This window comes from Eubalaena glacialis, chromosome 4, assembly GCF_028564815.1.
Source record: "Eubalaena glacialis isolate mEubGla1 chromosome 4, mEubGla1.1.hap2.+ XY, whole genome shotgun sequence".
Classification (NCBI taxonomy): domain Eukaryota; kingdom Metazoa; phylum Chordata; class Mammalia; order Artiodactyla; family Balaenidae; genus Eubalaena; species Eubalaena glacialis.
In genome coordinates, this window is record NC_083719.1 from 120,793,637 (window position 1) to 120,820,731 (window position 27,095).

Here is a 27,095-nt window from a genome sequence, read left to right on the forward strand (position 1 = left end):
GTACTGAACTTTACAAGCCTGACAAAATTTTCTTCTTTCCAAGTAACTGTCCTTCCAAACTAAGGTTCTTTCCTTAGCACAGTCTATTTTTGTTGGTTTGGCAAACATGTACTGACATGAAATTAGCATTAATGTTTCGGGAAAATATCCCTGGATCCTAAGTATATTTGGGGAAGCTGGTTTCCCTTGGTTTATGGTTGAAAATGGTCTTTGTAAAGAATGAAATTGGGAAATGATCCAAAAAAAAAAAAAAGCAAAGATTGAAATCCATAAATACCAGTAGCTTAGCGTTAAAAAAAACTAAGGGCTTCTAAACTAAACACTTTCATTGTCCACACTAAAATATTTTATTTATCATTAATCAAATAAGTACAGTTGACCCTTGAATAACATGGGGTTTGGCTGCCAACCCCCATAATGCAGTGAAAATCTGAGTATAACTTTACAACTGGCCCTCCATATCCCCTGTGTCCTTGGTTCTGCATCTGTGGATTCAACCAACGGTGGATTGTGTAGTATAGTAGTGCATACTCAGATTTTTTTCAATAATATAAGTGGACCCTCAAGATTCAAACCTGTATTGTTCAAGGGTCAATTATATACCCAAATGTTCTTTTCTTAGAATAATGTGTAATTATTAAGCATGAAAGGTGGCTGAGGTACAGACAGATCACCTGACTTGTGTACACACCCTTAGCTAATGCCAGAGGTGGTTCAGTCTCAGTTTTCAGTTTTTGAGAACATGTACCTGGGTACCCTCCTAGAAGAGGCAATAAGAACTCCAGCTAACGTTTCTGATTGTCTGGATTCTGAAATACCTGGCTCTTTGTGTGAGTTGAGCTAATTTAATTTTACCATATATATATGTGTTTGTGTGTGTGTGACCTTTCCTATTTCCTACTAGTAGGATAGAGAGATTTGTGTCTAGTTGCTACCCAATACGACAACTGTTTTCAACACAAGGAAAAGAATTCATGTGATTTTATTTCTAGGTGGCTCCTTTAATTCTTTAAAAGCAGTCTACTTAGAACTGTTACTGTGGGATGATACTGCTCTTTTCCCTATCTCATGTAATACCTGATTTAGGTATGACAGTTCCCAAATCTGATGTTAAGGCACCCAGTGTGTCTAAGAGGGGCCAGAATTCTTTTTTTTAAATGTAGATTTGGATTGTGTCTAATGTTACAACTCTCACCCCACGCATCACAGTGAATCCTACCCAAAGAGACCTATGGATTTTTCTCTCTTAACTATGGGTCTCAGCCATTCTTTTCTTATAGGGAAATACCCCAGTGAATGGTCACTTCATTTTGAGGCCACAATTAGTCAAATATTCCTCTTCCCTTCCCTAACACGCTTTCCCTTCCTTTTCATTCCAAAGAAGTAACTGAGTCTTACACCTTGATTAGAGTATGGGAGCCAGGAATAAAAGCAATTTTTACCTTGCATGAATAAAAGCAATTATTTAAGTACTTAGCAGATACCTAACCTAACCCTTTCTTTATAATAAATTACACATAAAGAATATGAAATTCAGGTGAATCAACCATTACTGAGTGCCTACCAGGAAGGTTAAGTAAGTTGTGCAGGACTGCAGAAATAAGTGATAGAGCTGGAATTTGAACCTCAGTCTCTGAATTCCAGGCTTTTATCCTTTTGATCACAATGACTCTGCCTTTCCACCCTGGGCAAGTTTCATAAGCAGTTAGAGTATCACCAACCGAAGGATCACAATTTCAAATCCACCCAATTCCCATAACTGTTGGGACACAACGCAAAAGAGGACCCCTCCCTCTGGTCATGCCCTTTGCAGTGTAACTTTGCGGCTCCTGCACCTCCTGCCTGAATCTTGACCTGGACTTATAACTTGCTTTGACCAACAGAACCTTTGACAATAGGCAGAAATAAGTCTAGGCCTTAAGAAGCTTTGCATGCTTCTGCTGGTTCTTTTGGAGCCCTGCTGGTACACTCTGAATAAGCTCTGGAGAGCCTGTTGGATAATGAGACATGGCTGTCAGCCTTCATCACTACAGTCAACCAGCCAGCTGCCACAGACACACTGAGTGAGCCCAGTTGAAATCAGCTGAGCCCGGCCAGATCAGTAGAACTGCCCAGCTGCCCTGAAGACTCATGAGGAAAAAAAAAAAGGTTATTATTTTAAAGGCATTAAATTTGGGGATGGTTTGTTATAGAGCAAGTACTACCTGATACAGCTATCAAACAAATTCACTTTGAGAAAGCAGAGAAAGTGAAACAAAGTTGCTCCTGAAAGATGGCTCCAACACGGAAAAGCTTGTTGAAATATAATAAGTTTAGATATCACAGGAACAATTAGGTATTTGAAAATCTACATCCAGAAAGTAAAGTCCTTTTAATAGTGAGATTTAATTCATTTTGAATCATTAAAAAACTATTTTCTTAAAGTCCCTCTTTGAAGAGGTAGAGACTTTATACTGTAATATGACTTTTATAGAGTTAATATTCTCCTTAAAAAGAAGCTAAAGATACATAAAGAGATCAGATGATAGAAGCAATGAACTTACTTATAAAACCGCAAAAGTTTGTCAAGACATGAGAGGATTGCTCTTCTTCAGACAATTATCCTGATTTACCTTAACGGAGTTCCTAAGAGGTTCAAGTAGTGGAAGAGTGACTCGGAGTAGAGGAACGTGGTGGAGAGGGAGGACGGAGTGGAGAGGGAGCCAGAAGGGAAGCACTCTGCACTCATTTAACAAAACATCCATCACATATGCATTTTTCAGTTCCTCTTCAAACTTACGGCCAAAAAATCTGATAATGGTACCAGAGGTTAAAGTCTCCATTATGTAACTATAATTACTTAGTTTGAAAGTTAAGATCATAATGAAGCTAGTTTAAGAATTACCGTAATTAAAAATGGCTTATGAATAGCATGGTATGGCATAATGGACACAGTTCTCAAGCAGGAACCTTTGGCATTTAAGGAGCTGTCTAATCTTAGCCATGTCACTAAAATTAGCTAACAGTTTCACAAGTGCTTTACAACTGCCAGACACTGTGCTATGAGGTTTACACCCATTATCTCATTGTGCCCATTTTAAAGGTGAGGGAGCTGAGGGCTTACAGGGTTACAAACTTGCTCAAGGTCACACAACTGTTAACAGTCATACCCAGAGAATTCGACTGCAGAGTCCTAATTCTTACCCACAGTACTGTACTAACTGTACTTGGCCTTAGTTTCCTCATATGAAAAGTGAGGACTGGACAGAAAGACTGGCTTCCGCTGAAGTGAATGACAAGGGCACACTCCTTAGTGGTTTGTGTTTTAGGTAGTGATGGGGATTGGCACCCTTCCTGAACAAGGAATGCCCTTGGAGTACATGCTAACATTAACTACTCTGTCTATTCCTTTGCTGCTATACACAGATACAGAAACGGTGAAGCTAGTTTGGGAAACAGGTCTATCACCAACAAGCAGTCACCCTGGTTAGTTTGCTGCCTCCCAGCAAAGGTCTGGCTGCCTTTGGGCTTTCTCTTCAGTGCCTGGCAGAATTGGCACTAAATGTTGAATGAATAGATAAATATTCCACAGCCTCTGCTGGAAAGAGCCTGAAATTGGACATCATTGTTTTAACATTTCCTACAAATATTTTAAATGTAACATCCATAAGACCATAAGCTTCACAAAGACAGAAACAACACTGGCCTTTCTCGCTGCTGTATCCTTTGCAACTTGACTTGCAATATAGTAACTGCTGAACACAAGTGTTGTTACTGTTATTGCTGGTACTGGATTCTTACAGTTCCAATTTGCCCTAAAAGGGGTAAAATATATGACTAAAGGTAAAACCACATTATTTGCTCTTCTTCTCTGTGGTTCTTTGTTTAAAAAGCCAACCTAAATTGAGTATCTTAAGTGCTAAGTGCTGTAGCATTAGCTTTGCTTCTTAAAAGAATGGATCTAGTTGAAGAGATGAATAATAAAGAAAACAGTATTAATCCAACAAATATTTATTGGGCACCTACTATGTGCTATATCACTGACTTACGTATAAAAACCTGTATGGTTAGTAGTTGCCATTGGATACCATCAGATGAGGGAAGAGGTTGCTATGGGATGGGCTACATAAAGGAAAGTGTACAAAGTGAGTGGGCATCAAACTGGTCTAGAAGGTCACACAATGTTAAAAGCAGAGAGGATGAGGCTGAATTCCAGACTGCAGTAGTCCTCAGCTACATCATATGGCACGCTGGTATGTTGTGATCAATTTTAGGATTTGTGGCGAGGAATCTGTTATTAATAATGATTTACCTATTTTCATTATAAAGTAAAAACACTGCCAGCTTAGACTGACTTGCTGTAATCCTTCTGAAAAGTAACTTGGAAATACCTGTCAAAAACGTAAGTGTATATACCCTTGACTCAGCAACCCTACTTTGGGGGAATCTATGTTTAGAAACAAAGTTGCTATTTGTAAGGATACACAGAAAAGGGTGTTTATTGGAGCCTTGTTTGTAGTGGCAAAAATCATGAAACAACCTGAATGGAACATTGTACAACTAATTAAAAAGAATGGGATCTACATCTGTTGATCTGGAAGGATGTTCAGAGTGTACTGTTAGAAAAGCAAGCTGCAGAGAAACTGGTATATGATGATCCTATTCTTATTTAAAAACAAAGAACCCAGAACGCTTTATATGTGCGTGTGTATGCTTATATGATTATACGGAAATGTGGACGATAAGGGGAATCAGGAAAGGAAAGGAAGGAAGAAAGAGGAAAGGAGAGACAATGAGGAAAAGTTTATTAAATTTTCTTGGTATAAGTTTGCTGAAGGGAATGAACACATTATTTTTGTAAATTTTGAAAAGGCATTTGTGAAAATAGTAATAAACAAAAACAATCTTTAAAAGAGCCAATTCACAGACTATCCTATGATCTCAGTTACACTCAGATGTGCTTTCCTGGATATGATAGATCAGGATACAGCTGCATGAATTGTGCATAACCCACGTTCTCCAAGGGTTCTGGAGTGTCCATGTGGCTGCTATTTGGCGTATGGGTGGTGGTGGAAAGAAGATGGAGAACCACAATGCTATAAGTAACAGAACCACTGACATTTTTTGATTAGGGGAATAATAGTGAAAGCAGTGTTGCAGTCAATTTGAACTAGGGTATGGCCAGTTTTTTTTGTTTTTTGTTTTTCTGTTGTGCTGGCTTCTCCGGGAACAGAAACTTAATTCCCTCCTGGTTTCCTGCCTTTGTCTCTTACTCCTAACCCAGTGTCAGGGTCTTTGTGGTCTCACAAGCATGTTTCTTATTATCCACTTCAATATTTTCATCTAAACTTGAAAGACTGATTAGGCTCTCAAACTTAGGATTTCTTCCTTTCTTTCTGAATTTAAATAACTAAATTAAATCTAGTTGTGTTGTTGTTCCATTTAGGATTTCACTGATTTCTCTTTGACTTTTGAGAACGTTTGTATATTTTAAAGACTGGCTTCAACAACCGTCTCTCATATTTATGATATTCTGTTCTCTCTCTTCTACCCTAGTTGACTTGACAGCATATACTACTCTCTCCCGCCCCAATTTAAAATTGCTGTCTCCTAATTCTCCAGCTATTATCTTTTGTGGCTGCTCTCTTTGGATGCCTTCCAGGGCACTGTCCTTGGTCCTCCCCTCTTTTTTTCCTGAATACTAAAGCAGTTCATTCTTAAATGACCACATCTGATTTTCTGGCTTTTGCTAATACCTACTTACCTTACATTTTCTCTTTTCTGTGACTGTCTTTCCCATATTAGGTTGAACTCTCCTACCACTCTTAGTAGAAGAGATAACTTATCTTACTAACTTTGAATTGCTGCTATATACCATAGATAGAAAAAGTCAAAATTATAGGTAGAATAAGTCAAATCTAAATAAGCTGAAGAACGATAATTTGGAAGTTCAAGCAAAAATAAGATACCTCCTCTCTTGGAGTATTCACTCATTATACACACAGTTATCTGAAAAATGAGCAAATTGATTTCTTGCCTGACTTGTCTAGATAAATCAACACAAATGTATACATTAGATGTCTGCAAGCATAACCTCAATTCTTAAACAAGTGAAAAACATAAAGATGAAAGCTACAAAAGGTTACTATCGCAAGCAGGATAAATTTTAAAAAGCCAAACCTCAAACTCTTCATTTCAAAGCTTTGGTTACCCTAATTTGTTCAATGGTAAATGTACCAGAGTTGTTGTAAGACACTGTGAAAAAGCAATTCATTTCAAAGTCTTAGAGCAAACTTAAAGGCTGACAACAATTAAAAATAAAATTCTTTATGTACACTTTGTCTCTGGATACATAAGCACTTACCCATCTTAAAACCTGTTTCCTATCTGGAGAAGATAACCTGGGCTATCATCTCTCAGTGATACTCACTTTCTGCTGACATTTCCTTTCTCTGGAAAGACAACAGTGCAATCCATCCTTATACATCTTAGTTGATATGTCAAGTTTGTTTATTCATACATTCAACGTGTATTTATTGAGGTCTTACTATGTGCTAGACGCTCTTCGACTTGCTGGGATATAGGAATAAGCAAGGCAGACAATATCACTGCTCTTATGGAACTTAGATTTCAGCAGGTGAGCAGATAAGACACAAACAATTAGGTATGTAATGTTGAGGGGAAGGGAAGAGTATGTGAAAGATGCTACTATTTCAGATAAAGCAGTCAGAGAGGTCTCTCTTAGGAGCTGATGTTTAAGTGGAGACCTAAATAAAGTGAGAGAAAGAGCCATGTAGATATCCGGGGGAGAGTGTTCCCAGGCATAAAATGCATCAGGGGACCTAAAAAGAGGGTTATGCTTCTTCTAGAGAGGAAGGAGATATTCTGAAGTGACTAGAAGACAAAGAAAGTCTTACATCAAGGGTGCATAACCTGAGGTTATGCACTAAGCATGCAAATCATGTTTTCTCCTTGTCTTATATCACATAATGTATAGGGGGACAACACTGTACATATTAGTTTCCTCCACAGGTGACGAAGTCTCCTGCTGGCTCATTCCCAACTACTCATTCCTCATCTAATCAGCTCATTCTTTCCATCTGTCTCAGACTCCTTGTTACCACCTTTTTCTTCCAAATAACTGAAGCAACTCCTGTTTCCCAGGCGTCCACACACTCTCCTCCTCTGTGAAGTTTCAGTTATGCCTTCTGGGGTAAGTGGACATTTCAAAAAGCAAAATGGATGTGGAACGTTGTGGGGTGGGGTGCAGCGGGAGGCAGGGTGGAACAAGTATGAAGGTCTCGAGAAGATCTGTGAAGTGGCGGTTGGGGATATTTCTCTTCTTTATCTCTGGATGCCCAGTGCCTAGCTCAGTAAGTGTTTGCTGCTGCCACGGCGGCTGGAAGGACCTTTGAGTTGTTGTAGTTAACCTCCCACTCCACCCATCTCAAGAATTCCCTTCCCAGGACAGGCCTTTGTGGCTCGTCCACCTATTAACACAGTGTAACTAGGCTGCTTATATATTTCCCAGTACTCATACAGAAGCACTTAGGCATTAGAAAAATCAGATTCAACCAGGCACTGGAACTGGCATTTAGAACTTCCATTTTCTTCTTCCATGGATTTCTTAGTTCTAACTTTTTCTTCTGGCTTCTCTGTTTTCTCTTTCAAATAATGTCTTTGGTACCCCCAGAGCACTGCACAGTCTTGTTAAGTGATTATTATCTTGTTAAATGATTATTATCAATTAAAGGATCACTCACCCCTAATATGTTGAATTAGAGATTATTTCACCTATTTTTCTTACCTTTCCTTTAAAAACACTTCTTCTTAGATTATATTCAAAATCTAGTACCCATAGACTGCACCTACACCAGCCCATTGTATGTGTTTCTGTACTTGGTTCTTTGTTATCTAAAGAGATTTGTATCTTTGGTTTAATCCACTAAATTCGTTTTTCTGAAGCTTTTTTCAACCACTTTATCAAAAAGAAAAAAGTTAGTAAATAAAGTCAAATGAGCTTCATAATTCTCCCAAATTTATGAACTTAGGATAAATTTTGGTATTCATTATAGTCAGAAGCTCTTTTTCTCACAGCATTTCAAATTAAAGTTTCTCAATGACAAAGAATCTTTGCATACTTGATTTTACAAGAATACCAGACAGTAAAACAGAAAGGGGGGTATTCTAGCATTTATTAAAAAAAAGATAACAATGTGATTGAAGTTATCAGTATGGCTATTAAATTTAGATGGCATTGCAAAGCTAACAAAAACCCCAAACTGAAAAATATATCAATGTAAAAAAGTGATCTTGGCACTAGAAAGTTTTAAATATATTAGTCCTTATAAAACTGGGATCCATGACCCTTCAGGGATTATACATAGTAGACACTGAAAAAGTCTTAGTGCTTGATAAATAGGAAATACCTACATAGGCACAGATGTCCCAATGTACTTAAGCCAGTGAGGGTCATGCTGGTTTGAGCTCAGTAGACTTTGCAGAGCTTTAAGAATTTCACGTTGAATTTTTATAGTACTTTTTAATTTTCAAAGTAAACAACCATGCACAAATCTCGCAAGCAAGAATGCTGGGTGCTCTCACTATTTTACAGAAGCTGAAACTGTGACAGGGAGCAGTAAGTGACTACACAAATATATGCAAGACAGCAGAGAGGCATGATCCCATTTCTCCTTTATATATTGTTTAAAAATTCACTGATGACAAATAAAAATTATTAAAGATCCAAGAGGGATTTCTAACACAATATTAAATATTTCCCTTCAGATCACTACTAAGTACTCCTATTTTTTTCTCTTTTTCTTTAAATGTCTGAAATTTCCCCACCTATAAAATTAAGGTAAATAACAGCTGCCTTCAATACTACAAAGCTATGGACAGAATCAGTAACAATATAGAAACTAGAATTAAAAATCTTCATAGGATTGTTAAGAGGTTTAAATGAGATGAATGCATACAAAGTCCTTAGCATAGTGATGCCACAAAATTATATTAAAGATTTTTAATAATCTTTTTTCCTAAGATTTTTAAGGTTAAAAATATATAGGAAAGAATATGGATAATACAGTTAACTTCAAAGTAACTTTTGTAGAATACCTGCCTAATCTGTATTATGTTTCAGATCTCTACAACTAGAGACCAGATGTTGAGAGAAGCCTGCTGAGGAGCTTAGACTATTGAGAATTAGGTATTCAAAGTGTGATACCACTAATTCTGTGATCTTTCTCTAGACACTTTCTATACGTCTCATTTCCTCATCTCAGAAATGAGAGTGTGGGGAGTAGATGAGCTCTCAAGTCCCTTTAAGCTCTAATCTAAAATCATTGTACCAAACATAGAAAGCAAGCTGTGGAACCCAAGAGCCCCACCTCTCTGGCTCTACCAACAACAGTGTTTACATATTATTTTCTATGTACCACCAACTACAGTATTTTAAATCTGGGTTCATTCTTGTCTTGTACTTCTTGATAATGTACAAAGACCCAGTTTTAGTATATCATTCCCTACCCCAGTTGCCTCCTTCACTAAAACAATAGGTTAAGATGATTGTAGAATTTTAGAAACAGAAGTACACACGTTTTGAAAATAATTCATATATAATTGTAAAGAAAATATTTTGACTCTAAAACACCTAATTACTCAAGGTCATAGATTGGTTCAGCTCAGCCTTAGAACTCAAGTCTTCTAAGTTTTAGTCTAGTTCCTTCTACTATTTCTACTATTGAATAACTAAATTAAATTGTTTGGAAGGGATTTGAAGATGAAAAATAAAAAACCACCAAATTTGCAATTTATATCATCTTAAAATTAAGAAAATCCTTATCCCCAATAATTACAAAAACACAAAAACATTAAAACAACAACAAAGTAAAACAGTGTCCATAGCAAACCGGTAGAGCTTTAAAGTTCAACATGTGACAATCATAAGGTCATAAGTCATTGCATTGCCCCAACCAGCATGAAATAATAAAGCATGTACTAAATTAGATGTCATTTCACAACAGCTTTAAAAAATTGGCTATCAAATATACTTTCATAATAGCCACAGCTAAATATTAAGAATTATGAAATCAACTAGAATAAAGGTTAATTTTATTATAAAAAGAAAAGTTAACATTTATTGCAACAAACTGTATGTCCTAAACACTGCATACTTAAGTTGAACTCTCAAATTGTTAAAAACATAAAAATTCAATGTAAGATAACGTGCTAAACATTTACAACTAATCATATCATTAAACCTTTCTCTCCCCATAGATATTTTTGGAGCGCTAACAGCGTGAATGAAAAAAATTATAAAATAAGAGGCTTTCACTAAATTTGTTGTATTATAGACATTTTTAATCTCGCTGAAACTTGCTCAAAAGAAAAAAAAGTTTTAAAGCACTCAAAATTAATATTTGAGTTACTCTGTAAAAGTATGTTTAAGCATGCAGCTCTACTAAGATAAGTCATTAATATTTAAACTGGCCCAGAGATAAAATTAGGTGATGACACATTTCCATTCAAAATAATTGGCTTTAAGGACCATATTGCAATATAAAGTTTAAATGACCATCTGGCAATTGCAGAATCCCATAATTTATTATATATATGTAACATAAATAAGAACTTATTTCCTTAACATTCCAGCAGAAAAATATGCAACCCATGGAAATATATTACTAAAGAAGAAGGTTGTACTCCATAGTCTGATGACAGTGTATCTCAAGGTGCACTAGGAAATATAAACTGGTTATATCAACATAACACATCATTTCAACTACATGCCAGTAATTAGGTTTTTATTGATTAAATAGCAGCCTATAAAAATGGGGAAAATATGAACTTGATCTTAGCTGAAATAATCTAAAAGGAATTAAAATTTCCATTCCATCTTTTTTTTTTTTTTTTTTGGTAATAAAGTATAGCAAAAGACAACAACGTAATCCTATAAACATCAGGGTTATATTGCCACAATTAGCTTTAGATTTTTACCTCAAATAAAAGAAACTAAATTATAATCCTGGTTAATGCACTCCTTTGTACATAAACACAGCCCTAAATTTTTCTTTGTACATAAACACAGCCCTAAATTTTTCTTTTTTTAGTCCTCTGAATTCATGACAGCTGATCCAAATTGTTGGTTTTCGGAATTGCTCTTGATGTTTCTAAACTTATGTTCCACCTTTCCACATCTCTACTGCTCCTCCCTCTCTTGCCTCCCTTCCCCCAATACCCTTTAATTCACAAACTCCACTGGAAACCCGTATTCAAGGGACATTTGTGACGGTAGTGAGGAATAAAAAGGCAACCTGTCAAAATTAGGTGTTTGGGGGTTGAAATCACTCTCTACAACTAATTTTTGAACCACTATAAAATTGCTTACTTTCTAAAATATAACTTACTGGGTAAATTCAGTACAAAAATTACCATTAAAACTCACACTCTAATCCAGGTTAACATAAAAATGATCATGCACAATTCAAAGAGAGAGGAACACTTAACAGATCTTTTCTCTTTTTCTTCCCCTAAACGGAAGTTCTCCATAAGAATATTTTTATTTACTTGAAAATACAAAACACTAGTAGAACAAGCCAGAAGGAAATGAGAGCAGTTGGCTCTCTGAAATTACAGAAATAAGGAGAGCATGGGCTTTTAAACACTTCTATAAAGGTCAATAAGTAATTGATTTTTTTTCAGTTATAGTTTAATTCAACAAAATATTTCTTGAAAATTCTTTTGCAACACGATTTACCAATATACATTTTCCTTGACTCAGAAATACGGACGCAAGTGCCCATTAATTTGGCAAATACCTGTAAAAACGGCATTACACAATTACCAGGATGTCCTCAGAAGGGTAAATGCTATTAGGCACAAACCTATTTTGTCTATTTAATTTGCTCAGATAAATAGTAGTACATAATGAGAACTTACTGCTCAGTAAAATTAGGTGTGATCTTAAAAGTAAGAAAAAGTGGGTTTTAAGAAATATGCCCCAGGCTTATTTTAAACCCAACGTAAATTGAGATTTCCTAACAACTAGCCTATTACAATCACCTGCAGGGCAGAGTGGATTAAGACTTATAATCAACCAATTAATACAGATGTTCTTTCACATTAGCCACTCATACTAAAATAAACCCTTTTGATCCAATCTCTCCTTCACTAAAATCTCAAAAAGCCCCTAAAGTGATCTCTACACACATATGAATTTTACTACTATTACAATTTGCATTTAAGCTACATTTATGGAAGGTATGTTTCAGAGTCGGTCTTTCATAAAATTTATAAACAGTCAAAATAATATTGAAAGTGGTCAGATTAACTAAAATATCTGTAACATCAATAGATAAAACCAAAACAGCACTATAATACAAATTATTTTATCAGTTATAAAAATATAATGGAATAGCCAAAGAAACATCACAAGAAGTAATTTCAATAAAATCTGACCGCACGCTAATCACACATTTCTGTACTGGAGTCATTCCACACTAAATTGACACACCTGAATACACAATGTGTTTTACCTTGTGGGTTTTTTTTTTTTCCTTTTACTAATAATATAGCCATAAAGAAGTACAGGGTTTTAAAAAAAGGAAAATATTATCATAAAGCTAAAAATAAACAAATAGCCAAAAGCAAATCTCCTTTAACATTCAGAAATCATTTTATGAGTGAATATCAGAAACATTAAGGTTAAAAAAGACACTGATTGAAACACTCACTGCCAGAACCTCTGGAAGGAGAGGAAAAAGGTAGAAAGTAAATAAAGTATCCATTAAAAAGGGGGAAAATCAATAAAAATCTCTTCTTTATGCCTCCCTTCTCTGAGAAAACATTCAACACGATGTTAATAAGAAAAATGAAAAAGGGACAGAATTTGCTTCATTCATCCTGTGTTTGTACAGGTCTTCATTTGCATTATGTTAATAAAATTAGACATAGGTATAATTAATAATGAGATGTTAAAATCTACATAAATTTTCATAGCTTCATTAAATGGCAACCAACAGAGCCCTAAACTCCACCTAAGACTGAATTTACAAATTCATCTTGCATCATTCTTTCTCTCCGATAATCATACCCTTCAGAAAACGATCAACTTTTTAATACTAAAGTTTCAACATAATCCCAATAAAGGCTCTAATTCTACCTGAAACCATTTACTTCTTTGCCTCTTTTCAGCACTTTCACCATTAATGCTCAAGTGAAACAATGCTGAAAATCAAATCATGCAGAAATCTGCCTTCATCAATGTTACAAGTTTATGCTAAATTTACTGAATTTCAGAATTTAAAAAGCATATTAAGGTAGAATGGCTAGTTCGTTTTACTTAAAGAATGTATTTGAGTATCAATAAGGTTTCTCTTGTTTTACTATCAATGAACTTAAACCTTAAAAAAAATACTTTACTATGCTCAATCATGACACTCATAATTTTACAATTTAACGTAATAACGGGATGTTGTGCTATGTTGACACATCAGAAGGAATTGCCTTCCCTCCCAAAACAGACTGTAAAGTGTCTTTTTTCAAGCATACTAAGAAAAAGCAATTTTAGGTGACATCTTAAAAAGTCAAATTACAATTTTTGCTTTAAAAAAACTTAAATAGAATGCAAGTTATTAGTGGATTTAATATTTCTATATCTAAATTCAGAAAGTCAGTATTCAATATAGTTGTGGTCTCAACATGTTGATTTACCTGCTGATTACTCAGGGTCACTGGTCTTAATGTTTGGCTGGAACCAAACAGTAACATATAGAGAAGAGAAAGCAACCAATTTTAGTTATATCAAGGCTATTGTTTGGAAACAACAGGCTAATTCAATGATGGTAAAAAAGAAACATTGTTTCAATTTATTTGGAAGAAGCTTTGTTCTGGGTAATCACAGTTCCCAATGTTAATCCCATAAGGTACAAAATTTTCAAACTTTCTCAAACTATCCTATAAAGATATTATACCTTTTCATTAGGACACAAACTACTAATTATAATTCCAAATCACACATTGGCATAAAATAATCATTTCACTGGATATTAAAGAATCTTGAAAGAGCCACATCATCATTGCTTTGTCTACCATCATATGGCTGTTATGAGGCTGACACACTTTAAATGTTATAAACTACTAGAAAAAGTATTAAAATGATCTTTAATGATTTAAGGATAACTATATTCATCTAAGACTTATTCTCCAGATCCTAGATTCTATAGGGCTTAATGAAAGTTCACTGTGAATGGAAAATGATAAGTTCTTGTTCCATGCCTTTTTTATAGTAAGGAAAATGATAACATTACCATGCTGATTATCAGAACAAAAAGCATTAATAATCACCAAGCTTTTCCTAAGATATATGATTTTTCTTTGTACAACTACATGTTTTATAAATCAATGTAAGTTTCCTACAGAAAGCTTAAGTCAAACCAACTGTACTTACTCTTTCAAGACAAACAAGCACATTCAATCATGAATTCCACTGCCAAAAATTTGAGATTGAAAAATTTAAAACACAGCATGTCTTTTAACATTTAAACACAACAGCTTATGCGATAATATCTCAAATCTCCTTACTGAAAACATTTTAAACCTTCAATTCAGAATGATAGCAATAAAAAGTTGAAGTGTTCTTCTAAGTAAAAGATAATTATTATTTTAATAATAGATTAGTAGGTAGTTTACATTAAGACACACAAGAACCAAGGATTTTTTTTTCTTTTGATAAGAAACATCTAAGCCTTTTAAAGGAACAGAACATAGCCTAAATCTAAGTCTAAATTTTTTCCCCAACAAGCAAAGCTTCCTACTTAAAGAGGAAAGAAAAGAGACACCTCAGTATTAGAATATACCTTTAACAGAAAAAGCATTTTTAAAGATTGTTTTAAATAAAATCTTCAATGACTAGTTAATGTGAAGTGACTATCACTAATATTTAAGAACTTACAGTACTTACATACAAAGAAATCACTGTCTACTATGCCCTTCCTCCCCCCTCAAAAAAACCCACTGATTAATCAATCTTGTGTCTCTACAATTACATTTTTATATTTTCCTTCACACCTAAAATGTGATATACATTTATCTGAACTGGGGGTGGGGGTGCAGGATAGAGAACTTAACCCCTATGAAGATACACCTACATTTAGAACTTTCTCCTGGTAATTACATTTTAACAGACCTTTTTGAGGTCAAACGGAAATGTCAAAATACTTATAAATGATGGAGAAAAAAGGAGACATAGAAACAAATCAAACACAGCTGAGACTGAAGCTCAACAATGTTGGCCATCAGCTATATACTCGAGAACTTGTAGGAACATTTGAAAGTAAAATCAAGCACCGTGTTGCCACCAATTCCTTTCTTAAAGAGACCAATCAGCAGACACAACTTACCTGCTTTAGGTCAGGAACTCTGTGGGCAAGTCCCACGTCTAATACTCCTGTCAGGTACACTGTGCACTGACTGCATTGCTTTAGCAACCTCAGAACTCAGATTCTTCAAGGTTCAGTTTGAAGAAACGGGTTCATTGTTAGTACCTCTAATTTTTAACCCTTTAATCTCCTCAGGCTAACACTTCACAAATGTACAAATACAGCACAACGTTTGATTACGTGAAGTATTACGGGTGTTTTTCATCGTAATGTAAGAGCATATTCTAAAACAGCTTAAAAAATACGCACAGTAAATATATATTTCTAAACATTATACTCCCTTGAATTTATATAGTTTTTACTAAAGACACCTGTTAATGAGCAGTAGTCTTTTAAATTTTTACATAAAAATTTCAATTACTGGCCAATGGGATACTAAATACCATTATTTCAGGGGGGAAAAAAAAAAACTGGGAAGGGTTTTGTACAGACCAATCACTTAGGTTTTCTACCATGCCTACTTTCAAAAGCCCGCTTAAACTTATTCACATGAAAAAGCACTTGAATTGCTGTCGAACACATTCAAATAAATGAATATTTAAATCTATCAATTGATCTTAAATGTACCATTCTCAAGAAACAGAAAGCATTAATCTTACCTTGAATAGCCATTAGAAAAAACCGATCGACCGGAGAAGTTCAAAGTCCCTAAGGAAGTCAAGTTATCATCTCCAGATCCTTGGCATCTATTCCAATTTTCTGAACCAACAGGAATTGGTGGAATGACATTAAAAATAGGTTTCTGATCCTGCTGTTGAGAAAGGGATGCTGTATTCATGTCATAGTGGTACATCTGTCCCCCAGAGGTACTCACACCATGAACAGAAATGGCAGACATTTTATTACCAATTATATTTGCTCCAGAAAAGCTGGCCTGACAATAAACTGGGCCCAGTTTCTCCTGCTTAATTACTCCAGGGGTGCAGAGTTCGATAAAATCTTCTTTTTCTGTTTTCACTTGGGGCAGTGGCACACTGTTAGGGCTTGATAAGATAAGATCTCCATTATCCTTAATTTTAGGTTTAGTGTCCGGTAAAACAAGAGGCTTACAGTCCTCTTTCGAGTTTCCTTCCAGAAGGAATGGATCATCCTCTCCTGCCAAAGGAGAAAGCAAACAGTTTTCATCTATCAAGAGGTCTGAGCTCCAAGGACTCTCACTTGTCTCTTTACCTGGGGACCCAGAAGAAAACTCCAAATCCTGGAGTTTTTTCCTCCATATGTCAAAGGTGCTTTGGTCTGTGGTATACAACTTCACATTACCCCCATTAGTGCCAGTCTGGCCCTTCAAATTTTGCTGTTCTGAAGATACATCAGAGTGAGTTTTTGGAAACTCCTTCTCTGTGGGGGCAGCAGAGGCAGCAGCTGATGCTGAATTCTTGGGGTTCTCTGGAACACTGGTCGACCTATTGAGGTTTGCGATGCTTTCTTCCAGAAGCCGAAAGTCTGTTTCCCCAGAGGAAAGGCTCATTTGGCCCTGCTGTGGGAATCCCAGGTCATTTCCCATCACTTTTGTCTCTGTCTCTCCCATATACAGTCCCATTGAGAGTGAAACTGCCTTGGACAGATCTGGCTGCTGCACATTGCTTCCTGAGCCTTTTGGAAAATCAACCAAAAGTCTTTGCTGCTTGGAGTCTGCCTGAGAAGCAGCAGCCAGTGAGGGTGAAGATGCAGAAACCTTCACAGTAGCTCCTCCCCTTAGGGTTTTATAGAAGTCCATCACATTTCCCCTCTCTCGACCAAGCACACTGCTGGGGATTTCTTCTCTACTGGGGGGGCTTAATGATTCCTTGGGGTCCATCAGTAAATATCAGCTACAAAAAAAAGAGAGGGGGACATAATAAGCTATAAAATCACATTATCTCTGTGATCCGATTAGTAAGAGCCTGTTAAATGAACCTTTTAGTTAATTCCGAATCTAATTCCTTGTTATCAGAAGAGTAGATTCTGTCTTCCATAATATAAAAGCCGTGTCTCCTGCTCCCATTCAGTGTGCCACATTTAAAAGTACAATGCAGTCCATTTGCACAGCTGAGAACAAAACTGTATCAAACTAAGCTTGGCTATTCATCCTGCCACTCACAAATTGGTAACTTTGTTAATCACAGACATTATAATTCAGTACATCTGATTATTCTGAAGGTTCAAGTTGATGTCAAAGTATTTAATTAAAAAAAAAGGAAGTATGATCATTGAAATTCCTACCTCTTTTCAACCAGTCAAGGCTGCTGGCTTTTCTGAGAACTAATAAACATAAAATCTGATAAACACTATGCTAGAATTCTCTATCTCTGATTACTCCCAATTCCTCTCCTACCGGCTGGTCACACATCCAAACCTTTTAGTACAACCTACTAGTGAACCACGCACTTTACTTGGAAAATAAACAATGATGGTCTGCTCATCTTCCAATAGGGTAGGAAAAGGCTCCTATTTTTAACCCATATTTCTTACTGAATGTGCCTAATAGTGCCTGCTTTCAAATTTTGGACATATGAAATGAAACACACTGTATACAGGCTAACTAAAATTTAGATTTAAAAAAGCAGAATGTGTAGTAGCTTCTCATTACAATTTTTTAAATATGGTATAAGAAATATAGCTCTCTCAAACCCTTACAACACAATAAATTCTAGATGAAGCTACATTTTCTTTTAAAACTGCTTAAGACCCTCAGTATGAAATACTATTATGTCTCTAAATTAAGATTTTTCCTTTCCAAATATCGAAGTATTGAAAAACAAAGGGAAAAAAAAACCACCCCAGAACTGTAAAATCATTCATATAAATCCAAGTAAAATAAAACATAATACAATGCTCAGAATAATCCTCCCTGCATTCTAAACCTTCACCTATCCTAATTCTGAGCCTACTCTCAAGAGGGTTAGGTTGCTAGAAGATTGTTGACAATCAAAGGTGTTTTAAGAGGCGGGCAGAGACTTTGATAAGCATATTTGCGACAGTATAGTCAAATCCTGTCCAATGAAAGAAAACTTTTCCCGTACAGAGACTTCAAGAAGCATAAACTTCACTGGCCCTCGCTAAAAGTGGAGCGTGATTAAGGTAGACAGAGAGGTGGGGACGTGTCCCTACAAATCTTGAGGGTAAACTGCTTATCTCCCCGCCCCTCCGCCGTGTTTAGCTGATAACGATCTCTAAACACAAGGTAGCAAATGGAGCCTAATGAATTTCCACGCCACTTTGACAGCTGCCTTCAAACTCGAAACCAAAACAATACTTCATAAAACGAAACAATCTCTCAAACGATTTTATCCCCCCGTTTAAATTGCAAATAACCCTGTCACAGTAATTGGCCTTAATGAACCATGCCAAGGGGTCTTAAGCGGCATTACAAGGCTGCAATTACCAAGTCTGCAACCTCAAAACGTCCGACTAGCGCTTGTCAAAAATCGCACCGCGAAACTATTACGGTTAGGGAGGGTCTTCTTTTAAAAGGGGCCACTTCAAAACGTCAGGAGCGAAGTGATGCCAAGCGCTAAAGAACAAACCCTCGCGGGGGGCGAGGGTAGAAAAAAGCGCGAGGTTAAAAGAGAAATGTGTCCAGACCTGTTGAGTTCTTTCTCCGACACGCCCACTTCCACCAGATAACACCAGCCCTGGCCGAAGTCTCCGAGTAGCAGGCTGTCAGCCCCCTGCGTGTGTACACGCGCGCACACACACACACTCACACACACCCCTGCGCGCCCGCCAGAAAGGAGACGCGCTGGAGCCTCGACACAAACCCTGCTCGCGCTCGGGCGCTCTAGGGTGGAGCAGACAGAGTCGGGCGAGCAGGATTCAGACGCGGCTCAGCGTTCACCAGAAAAATGGGTGTCTGGGAGGCCCCCTGGGAGGGAAAAGAAAAGGGACTTAGGGAAGAAGAAAAAAAAGAAAAAAAAAAAGGAGGCCAGGATTCCTCACCAGGGAACGAGAGCCTGGAAACCCGGACGGCTCGACGAGGCTCCACTCGCAGAGAGCTCGGGTTCCTCCCCCTCGGCCAGGGGACGGCGGTCCAGAGAGAGGAAGAGGCCAGCGCTGTCACCCGCGCGCTGCCCTGTCGTCACCGTCCCCCGGCCCTCGCCAGCCCCCACCCCCACTACCCGAAGCTAATAAAACTTTGCAGGCTCCCGCGGCGCCCCCGAGCCGGCCTCCCGGCCCCGGCCCGCACCTCGGGGAGCGAGCGCCCGTGGGGACCCAGCCCCCGGCCCTCCCCTCCCCTTACCTCTGCCGGCGGCCCCACTCACCCAACACCGTCCGCCGCTCCCACCGCAGCCGAGATAAACAACTTAGCGTGTGAAAGCAGGAGAAGCGGGAGCGAGAGATTTTTTTTCTCTAAAAAAAGGAAGTAAACAGCCGCCCCCTTCTCCATAGGGGGAGGGGAGAGCCCCTATTTGAGAAAGTCTCCCATTTCCCGGCTGACAAGCCAGCTCCCCGCCCCGCGCCCGTCTTCGCGGGCCGGGGCTCTCGGGCGCGCGTCCTTCGTGCCGGCGCCCCGCCGCTCCCGCCGCTCCGGCTGCTGCGTCTCTTTCCACCCACTAGAATCCGTCCCCGACGGGCGGGCGGTGACTGGGGCTCCCGTCACAGACTCTAGCTCGCAAAATGGAGGAGGAGGAGGAGGGGAGGCAGCGCGGACACGCGAAAGGGCCGCCCGGCCGCTGCAGGCGAGCGGGACCGAGCGGGGGGCGGGCGGAGGCGGCGCCGCGGCGCGCACACACACGCGCTCCCACCCCACCCCCGGCCGCTCCCCGCCCGAGGGGCCGCGCGGCGGCGCGGGGAACGGTGCAACCTGTTGGCGACGCTAGGCAACTGCAGGGGCGGCCGCGGCCCCCGCCCCCACGCCCTCCGCGCGGGCCCCGCCACCCCGGCCGCGACGGCGCCTGCCCGCCCGCAGCCCCCCGGCACGACCCCCGCCGAGGCTGCCTCCCGGGCGCGCGAGGCTTCTCCTCGCCCCCCACCCCTCACCCCCCAGGAAAAAGGAGAGGAGGCGGCGGCGGGGGCCGACCTGGTCTTTCTGGGGCGGGCTTCGGAGGGAAGCCGAGTTTCTCTAGTTTCTCTTCTCGCTGCTCCTTCCCGCCCCAGCCCAGCTCCGCGACTCCCGACCCACTCCGGAGCTCGCCCGGTCCCTCGGCGGCAACCGTCAGCGCCCCTGCGGGTGACAGCGGGCTGGCTGGGGGAGCCGGGGCGCGGCCCGCAGCAGAGCCGCGAGGGTGGTCCGCGCCGCCGCCCCCGGGCGAGTTGAGCGAAGTGTGTCACTTCGCACGAGGCTACAGGGTTGCACGGAAACGGTGCAGCGGCGTCTCAGCCCCTCGTAGGGCCGGACGGCCAGACACGCCCTCTGGGGAGGCTTCAGGCAGGGGAGGGCAGGGAAGGGGGTCGGCGCATACATACTCTGGGCCCGGGGGGAGTCGCGTGCCGGCGGGTCCCCCACCCCCGCATCGTCTGGGCGCCCCAGTCTGTACCCGCCGCCGCGTGCTCGCACCGGGAGAGAAGTTGCAAAGCAGAACCCACCCTCCCCTGCGCCCCGACTGTCCCCCACCCTCTTCTCCGAGCCTGCGAGGCGGCGGCGGCGGCGGCGGCGGCGGCAGAAGGAGGCACCGCCTGCCAAGTTCAACCCCCATCCCTCCCTCCCTCCCAGCGCGCTCACACTTGAAGGAAGTTGCACGCCAAATGCAAAACCTCCAGCGAACTGGATTTCTTTGCATTTTTAAATTATTATTTTTAAGGAAAGCGGGAGGTGGCAGGCTTAAAAGCAAGTGGCAAGCGAAACAGTAAGTTGCTTGCACAGTACGCCCTCCTTCCCCCCACCCCAACTCCTGACCTCTCCTTCCACCCCCTTCGGGGCCCACGTCCAAGTTTCCCGCGGAGGCCCCTCCCCCGAATCTTGACATTTGCTACACTCGCCTCAATGCGTCGCCCACCCCTTCGTGTTCGTGGGATCCCCATCCCTCCAAATAAAACAGAACACACGCAGCTTTAAAATGTCAGCATTAAACTCCTTCCAGCTCTTCCCGTTACGTGCCTCCCCCTCTGTCCGAGGGAAACACGTGGCCTGTCCCCAAAGAGAGGGGAGTGGGGCGAGAGGAGTCCGCGCCGGAGGCCCCCGCCCCAGCCCCCTTCCCCAGCTCGCCGCGTCCGGAGGGCTTGGGCGACGCCGGGATCGAGCCTCCTACCTTGGGCGGCACATATTATGATTTGTGTGACTCGGAGAAAGGTTGTGCTGTGTTGCTTTAGGGTTTGGGGCGGTAACTTTTGCGACCCCACAGGTGACAGCGCTTGCCAGCTGCAGCCGGGGGCGGAGGCTGCCGCAGCTCCACCTAGCCCTGCCCGGGCGCTCAGCCGCAGCCACTCTCCCCCCAGGCCGCGCTCAGACTGGCGGCGGCTGCTCTGCCCTGACATGTTGCAGAGGATTTGGGGGGAGTGCGTGCCGGAAGCCGCCTGCCGCCATCTTGGTAAAGGCAGCTGACACCGCCCGGCCGCGCGTCCACCATCTTGGCCAAGGTTCTCGCTAGCGGGCAGCCTACGTCGCCCTTCCTCGGTTCTGGGGGTGTAGGCGCTGCCCCGTGTGTCGTTCGAGACGACGGGAGAGAACTAGGCTATTAGCGAGCCGCCTGCCCGGAGGCGATCTGCGCGGGCCGCCTCCAGATGATGCCAGGGCCGCCATCTTGGCAAAGTAAGATACGCTCACAGCCTCGGAAGAGTGAAGGGAACCAAGACCTTTGCCAACCCTCAGCCAACCCTGGCTGGTAGAACCCTCAGCCAGGAGAATTTTTATGAAGGGCGCCGAGCAACCCAGTTGTTAACAAAACCTCTCTGGATACAGACGAGATGACTCCTCTTTTCTTTCCCTTGGCTCAAGTCAACTGGAGGGAGGCCCCTGTCTTGCGTGCTCATAGTGGATACTAAATGAGAATTCACTCGAGAACGCTACTTTGCCTACTTGCCAGGTGTCCTACCTTCTGAGTCTCAAATACTAGAATCAGATGTCTTTACTGCATTGGGTCCCCAAACAACCAACAGCTTCATGGAAAAAACTCAAGACTCAAACCTACAATACATAATATGTTACGCATGTTTTAAAAATGAGTTAAATAACATACTGAAATGATCATCCTTGTACATCTGCTTAGAAGTTATAGTAGGAACTATTTATATATGTAATATATTATATATAATAACTTGTACATATATATGTAAAGGGACCATAACAGATACCTAATCAAGTACCTCTTCCCATACCATAAACCTATTTCATAGTTGAATCTGTGCTCTAAAAAAAATCCACCTCATCCCTCTTACCTCTTCACATTGTAGGTGGTGGATACCCTGCTTTTAAACAACATCTGCTTTTATAAGAGTTCCCAATTAACTTTCTCCCCACTCAATTTTTCCTGCAGGTCCAGTGGATCACTTTAAAATGGGAGAGGACACATCATTTCAAATTAAAAATCGCCCTTGAATTTTTCACAGAACTAGAACAAAAAATTTCACAATTTGTATGGAAACACAAAAGATCCCGAATAGCCAAAGCAATCTTGAGAACGAAAAATGGAGCTGGAGGAATCAGGCTCCCTGACTTCAGGCTATATTACAAAGCTACAGTAATCAAGACAGTTTGGTACTGGCACAAAAACAAATATAGATCAATGGAACAGGATAGAAAGCCCAGAGATAAACCCACGCACATATGGTCACCTTATCTTTGATAAAGGAGGCAAGCATATACAGTGGAGAAAAGACAGCCTCTTCAATAAGTGGTGCTGGGAAAATTGGACAGGTACATGTAAAAGTATGAAATTAGAACACTCCCTGACACCATACACAAAAATAAACTCAAAATGGATTAAAGACCTAAGTGTAAGGCCAGACACTATCAAACTCTTAGAGGAAAACATAGGCAGAACACTCTATGACATAAATCACAGCAAGATCCTTTTTGACCCAGGTCCTAGAGAAATGGAAATAAAAACACAAATAAACAAATGGGACCTAATGAAACTTAAAAGCTTTTGCACAGCAAAGGAAACCTTAAACAAGACCAAAAGACAACCCTCAGAATGGGAGAAAATATTTGCAAATGAAGCAACTGACAAAGGATTAATCTCCAAGATTTACAAGCAGCTCATGCAGCTCAATAACAAAAAAACAAACAACCCAATCCAAAAATGGGCAGAAGACCTAAATAGACATTTCTCCAAAGAAGAGATACAGATTGCCAACAGACACATGAAAGAATGCTCAACATCATTAATCATTAGAGAAATGCAAATCAAAACTACAATGAGGTATCATCTCACACCGGTCAGAATGGCCATCATCAAAAAATCTAGAAACAATAAATGCTGGCGAGGGTGTGGAGAAAAGGGAACACTCTTGCACTGTTGGTGGGAATGTAAATTGATACAGCCACTATGGAGAACAGTATGGAGGTTCCTTAAAAAACTAAAAATAGAACTACCATATGACCCAGCAATCCCACTACTGGGCATATACCCTGAGAAAACCATAATTCAGAAAGAGTCATGTACTAAAATATTCATTGCAGCTCTGTTTACAATAGCCAGGACATGGAAGCAACCTAGGTGTCCATCATCGGATGAATGGATAAAGAAGATGTGGCACATATATACAATGGAATATTACTCAGCCATAAAAAGAAATGAAATGGAGGTGTTTGTAATGAGGTGGATGGAGTTAGAGTCTGTCATACAGAGTGAAGTAAGTCAGAAAGAGAAAAAGAAATACAGTATGCTAACACATATATATGGAATCTAAGGAAAAAAAAAAGGTCATGAAGAACCTAGTGGCAAGATGGGAATAAAGACACAGACCTACTAGAGAATGGACTTGAGGATATGGGGAGGGGGAGGGGTGAGATGTGACAGGGTGAGAGAGTGTCATGGACATATATACACTACCAAATGTAAAATAGATAGCTAGTGGGAAGCAGCCGCATAGCACAGGAAGATCAGCTCGGTGCTTTGTGACCACCTAGAGGGGTGGGATAGGGAGGGTGTGAGGGAGGGAGATGCAAGAGGGAAGAGATATGGGAACATATGTATATGTATAACTGATTCACTTTGTTATAAAGCAGAAGCTAACACACCATTGTAAAGCAATTATACTTCAATAAAGATGTTTAAAAAAAAAAAATCGCCCTTGAAAACACTTTCAATGGAGCAAAAGTGTGGAATTTTCCTGATTTTTTCTTTTCAGTGGTCTAAATATGCCTGTTAATTTTTTAATTTGATAGAAAAAACTCTCATTCTTTAGTCTTGCATGTTCATTTGAAAGCATGCACAAACTGTAGATTAGCCCAGTGTTTGCTTTTCAGAGTTAGAATTGTGCTTTATGGCTAACATTTATTGATTAACCCAACACACACATACACACACGTCTGCTGCCCACTTCTGCTGACAATAGCTGAATAGATAGTTATTACTCTAATTTTTCAACATGAGGAAACTGAGGCTTACAGAGCTTGAGGTGTATCCAAGATCACACAGCTAAGCATGGAGGACAGAAATAGACAATATTAAAGAGATTTTTCTTCACTGATCTTGTAACTTCCATGAAAGAGTATGTAAATTCCATGATAGGCTTGCAATAAGTGTGTATGGAATTTAATTCAAGAAATGAAATCCAATGTACCAGAAAAGACATGAGATTAAGCATTGTAATAATAACAGCAATTCTAACAGTAGTTAATATTTATTGAACTTCTACTATCTGCCAGGCACCATTGAAAGTGTTTTATATATACTATCTTAAATCTGTAGATATGAAAATTACTAATCTGTAACCCTGGGAAGTTATAATTACTACAGGAGAAGAAATAGGATGAATCCCCATCTGAGGGGGAATATATTTGATTGTCTCAGAAGCAAAGGTGAGAATGAAGGTAATATATCCAAACTCCATCAAGGCAAGAACCTTTTCTGTCTTGTTCATTGCTATATGTCCCACTCCTAGAACAGAGACCAGTACGTAGTTATAATAAAACATTCAGTCAACTAGTCATAATATCACTTTTACTGAATTGTTGTGGAGGCCAAATGAGTTAATGAAATGTGTACAGGTAGTACTCAAGATCCTCATTTTAACTGTCTTATGTTTAAACACCTGAGTACTCCTTCCTAAAACAAACAAACAAAGACCTATTACTGTTTGTTCCCATTACTGTCCTGTACTTTACTTTGGTAGCACATTACAGTGATAGTTTGTTATTTCTGGATTCATTTGTTAAATTTCTGTGTCCCCCACTAGAATATAAAAGCCCTGTGGTAGCAGAGCCTGTGTCTGTCTTTTTCATTGCTATATCACTAGTGCATAGTAGGTGCCCAGTGGATATTTGTTAAAGGAATGAGTGAATGAAGGAAGGAAGGAAGGAAGGAAGGAAAGAATGGAAAGGGTCCGAGACTGTATCCTAAGGTCGATAAAACCTTAAACCTGAATAGTAACCAAACCACTTTTTACATTTATACAGCAGTTGATATATTATCCAAGTGAGTTCTCCCATTTTGTTCATCTCTTGTATCATTTCTATTAAAATAATCCAGGCCTCGCTGCCAGATTACTCCTCCAAATCAGTTAAATCCTGTCATGCTCCTGCTCAAGTATCTACAGTAAATCCCTATGCCAGTGTACACAGATCTCAACTCCCATTCTGGTATGGGATTTAAGACCACCGTTTTCACTTGCCCCTTTGTAGAGGGCAAAACCTTCTCACTGATGGGATTGGACTGGTATTTAATTCAATTAAAAAGTCAGTTAAAAAAAAAAGTTAAAGCAAGGGAATCGTAAAAAAAAAAATTATACTTGGAAATTTTAAGCTTTAAAACCTACAACCTGTGATTGAACGTTTATTTTCTAATCCTCTGATAAAGGTCTAAAGCTTTGGGGAGCCCACTGACTGGTGTTCCGTGTTTTCATTCATGTATAAACTGTACCCACATGGCATCAGTACAGCATAGCTGTTAAGAGCCAGACTGGCTGGCTGGCCTCCACCACCTCTATGAAGAAAGTAACCTTGGGCAACCTAACTCTCTGTGCCTCAGTTTCCATCATCTGTAAAATGGGGATGATAATAGTACTAATTCAAGTTATTATAAACAGTAAACAAGTTCGATATATGTGAAGTGCTTAGACTAATTCCTGGGGTATATTAAGTGTTCAATCATCATTAGCAATTATTATTAATATGTAGTATTACTATTTCCCCAGTTTTCTTTAAAGAGCAACAAATTAAAATACTTACAAAATGAGTGTAGATTTCTAAATTTTTATGGTTCATCCCCCCTGCCCTTGCCACAATCTTTTAAAGTAGTCTTACATCCACCTAGTTTGACAGCAATTATTTATAGGGCGTCTTTCCATTTAGATTTTATAGAACAACAACAATTTTTTCTATTACTCATATTTCATCATTTTACTTAATATTTAATTAAATCGAGTAATTACAAGAATGACACAAATGGAATAAACATATTTTTGGGGGGAAAAAACTCCCAAAACACCAGGAAGTGTTGGTAAGCATAGAGCATGACTGATGGGAACAGCAATGTGTGGAGTACAGGAAGTAATCTTGGCCCCAGTGTTCAGCCTGCCCTGCATCAATCAGTACGTTTTCCAGGGAGAATGGAGAACCTGGATTACTTGAGATGAATGCATTCAGTAGTTTCA

At 39.9% G+C, this 27,095-nt stretch overlaps 1 protein-coding gene across 9 annotated transcripts in view; it reads right to left on the reverse strand.

The window, feature by feature from the left end:
* NR3C1 (nuclear receptor subfamily 3 group C member 1) overlaps positions 1-20,884 on the reverse strand; it is a 123,927-nt gene extending 103,043 nt beyond the window's left edge. For 2 of the 9 annotated variants that reach the window (XM_061189788.1, XM_061189781.1), the window contains exons 1-2: positions 19,639-19,727; positions 16,019-17,230 (exon numbers count right to left, since the gene is read on the reverse strand). In XM_061189788.1, coding sequence (XP_061045771.1) covers positions 16,019-17,217 — 1,199 coding nt within the window. In that variant the 5' untranslated portion in view covers positions 17,218-17,230; positions 19,639-19,727. Of the gene's footprint in view, positions 1-16,018; positions 17,231-18,983; positions 19,092-19,337; positions 19,411-19,638; positions 20,016-20,418; positions 20,489-20,804 lie in introns of those variants that run through there. The other 7 variants (XM_061189787.1, XM_061189786.1, XM_061189784.1 and 4 more) reach the window with 7 other exon arrangements.
* Between the last annotated feature and the right edge of the window lie 6,211 nt (positions 20,885-27,095).